The sequence below is a fragment of the Haliotis rufescens genome, unplaced genomic scaffold (assembly GCF_023055435.1).
Source record: "Haliotis rufescens isolate VD_foot unplaced genomic scaffold, xgHalRufe1.0.p SCAF_98, whole genome shotgun sequence".
Classification (NCBI taxonomy): Eukaryota; Metazoa; Mollusca; class Gastropoda; order Lepetellida; family Haliotidae; genus Haliotis; species Haliotis rufescens.
In genome coordinates this window covers 854661-857560 of record NW_025964392.1, presented here as the reverse complement: position 1 = coordinate 857560, position 2900 = coordinate 854661, and the positions used below count along the sequence as shown (strand labels likewise).

The 2900-nt window shown below is 44.2% G+C and overlaps 1 protein-coding gene across 1 annotated transcript; it reads right to left on the bottom strand.

Annotated features, from left to right (window-relative positions):
• Positions 1-1282: 1282 nt before the first annotated feature.
• Positions 1283-2209, bottom strand: LOC125377722. Its single transcript, XM_048391777.1, has one exon. It carries the CDS (start codon positions 2207-2209, stop codon positions 1283-1285), a length of 927 nt encoding a protein of 308 aa, XP_048247734.1.
• Between the last annotated feature and the right edge of the window lie 691 nt (positions 2210-2900).

Genomic DNA, 2900 nt, shown 5'->3' with positions numbered 1-2900 from the left:
CTTTTTCCGTGCCTTCCTAGCTTGCCTGCAGTCATTGTTAAACCATGGTTTACGGATGTGTGGATTTACAGAGGACTTTGGAATACAATCATCAGCTATTTTGTACAGTTCATCAGTGAACACCGTAATAGAATCAGGAACATCAACAAAAAGACCAGTATGTAATTTGCTCGTACAAAGTAATTTGAACAAAGGCCAGTTAGCCTTTGTGAAGTTCCATCGTGATGATGGAGGAACATCAGTTGGAATTATTGTTTGAAGAATAGTCGGGAAATGGTCACTTCCACAAAGGTCGTCGTGGACTGACCATTCGAATTCATTCAACAGATCGGAGTTGGTAAGTGATATATCAAGAGAAGAATAAGTGCCTGTTCCAGGATGTAAATAAGTTTTAGAGTTATCATTAAAGATGCATAAATCGTTGTTCGAAATGAAATCTTCTAATAGCTTACCTTTACTGTTCGTGTCAGCACTACCCCAAAGTGGATTATGCCCATTCAAATCGCCCATAATGATACAGGGCTTGGGGAGCTGGTCATAGAGTGCCTGAAGATCAGTTTGGTGAAGAGTAGAAGATGGAGGTACATAAAGCGAACACAATGTGAAAACAATGTTGAGGCTTAAACGGACTGCAACAGCTTGAAGTGGAGTATTAAGTGGAACAGGGCTATGTATGACACCCTGCCTCACCAACACTGACGATCCTCCAGTAGCCCTAGGTCCTGGAGGAGAAAAGAAGTTATATGCATCATATTGCCTCAAGTTGATTTGATCATTATCTTTAAAATACGTTTCTTGTAAACAAAATGCTGATGGTTTAAAATCCTGTATCAATAACTGTAAATCATTAAAATTATTCTTTAGTCCCCTGCAATTCCACTGAATAAGAGTATTGGAGCCATTCATGGAGGCTCAACTGGAGTTCTTGAGTGAGAGGGAGGTCCACTCCCACGAACCGGGAGTGAGGGACTGACCTCCATCGCTAGAGGCTCAAATGGATTATGAACCTCTACTGTGGTGTCAGCAAGAGAAGGCAAATCCAAGTGCTGGAGAGCCCTTATCTTTTTTAACTTCTTTTTTTCTGTTTTAGTCAGATGGGCTTCGCCCTGAATGTTTTTGGTGACTTTCACATGGCTGGGTTCTGATGGAGGTACCGTTTTCTGAGTTTGCAGAAGCTGAGGTGCTGATGTTAAATGGTCTGTCTGGGAAGCTGAAGTAGACTTCATAGATTGAGATGTCTGTGCATCGTCGATGGTAAACTGGTCATCTTTTACCCAAGAGATCAAAGTCTGGCAGGATGTAGAGGCTGTAGTAATTTTGAGAACTGGCGGCGGAGAGAAGAGATTGCAGCTGAATAAGTGATATTTGCGGGTGATTTTGATGGAAGTTGTACCAATTGTTTGGCAGCAGAATAAGAAATATTTTGTGTGTGCTTCAGTTTTAAGATCTGTGATTCTGATACGAACACTGGACATGATTTGGATGAGGCCACATGCTCCCCATCGCAGTTGGCACACTTGACATCATCTGTGCACTCGGAACCTTCGTGAATTCCACTGCAACGGAAGCATCTGGCCTTGCGAGTGCAAGTTTTTGCCCCGTGTCCAAACTGTTGACACTTGTAACACCGGAGAGGATTTGGAACATAAACCTCCACTCCGATGTTAAAGTAACCGGCTTTAATAGAATTTGGTATTTTAGCAAGACAAAAAGTAAAAAGATACGTGTTAGTTGGGATAAATTTTCCATCTTCTGATTTTCTACTGAACCGCTTAACAGCAGTGACCCCTTGATGTTTCAATTCAGCAGCAATCTCTTCTTCTGCCATGTCAGAAAGACAGCGTGCGCGGTCCCTGACAATGCCTCTACTTGAATTTAGTGTCCTGTGCACCGAAACAACAACCTGGGTGTTAACAAACTGCTGTAGACCCAGCAGATTGACAGATTGTTGTCTCCGTGCACATTCCACAAGGATGGAACCAGAACGAAGACGTGTAACATTGGTAACTTCTCCACAGGCACTTTGAATGCCTTTCGAGATAGCGAAAGGATTTAGTTTTAAAGGATTGCCATCAGCAGATGCGATGACAATGAATCTCGGCCAAGAATCTGCAATCTCAGTTGATGTTTCTTCTTCGTCAGACGTTATAGAATCGACATGACGACGTTTATTTGTTTTGAAAGAACCAGATAGATTGTGGTGAGCCATGGTGTTATGTAGTGATTCAGCACCCCTGCTCCCCACCCGCCATCGAGTGTCAACAAGGACGATGTCACAGTGGAAGCCAACCTGCAACACCAGGGATACAGAGGTGCTATACTCCAGAAAATATAGACTTGAAAAGCTATGAGATCAAAAAGAATAAGCGTCAGGCTGGTTCGGCCCATAACACTTTCCCCAAGAAACACAGAATTCAGAGGTCTCTATCTCCAGATTGGCCCATGAGCCACCGCCTTCTGGCATACGACTCTAGGCAAAAAGGGAACAAAACAATGATTTTGACAACAAAGTTTAGCGTGCAATTATATTCTTAATAATATAGCCATGTATTTCATGCTAGGGCATGACGTGACCAGCCGATTGATAGAATCGGGCCAATTCTACCACCCGTCTAGGCGAAGTAAGGGTCGAAGTGGTGTGTTGGGCAAAAGGAACACTTGTTCCTGGCTCCAATGCCCTCAACCACCAGAATCCCGTCCTCCGCCGACACAGGGGCGCAACCCACGGCAAACGGGTTGCCCAATTTGGTCGCCTTTTACGACCAGCAATGGGGTGCTGTGGACAAATTCTACCCCGAGTCCACACGGGGGAAGAGCTATTAGCGTTACCCAGCACTCACCACGGGGAGGTTGCTCTTCACGAGTGCCGATTCAGACATGAGTGCTTCAGAGGATGATGT

Bases quoted from the DNA above. Each gene is read 5' to 3' on its own strand.
- LOC125377722 (XM_048391777.1), bottom strand. From the start codon at position 2,209: ATGGCTCACCACAATCTATCTGGTTCTTTCAAAACAAATAAACGTCGT.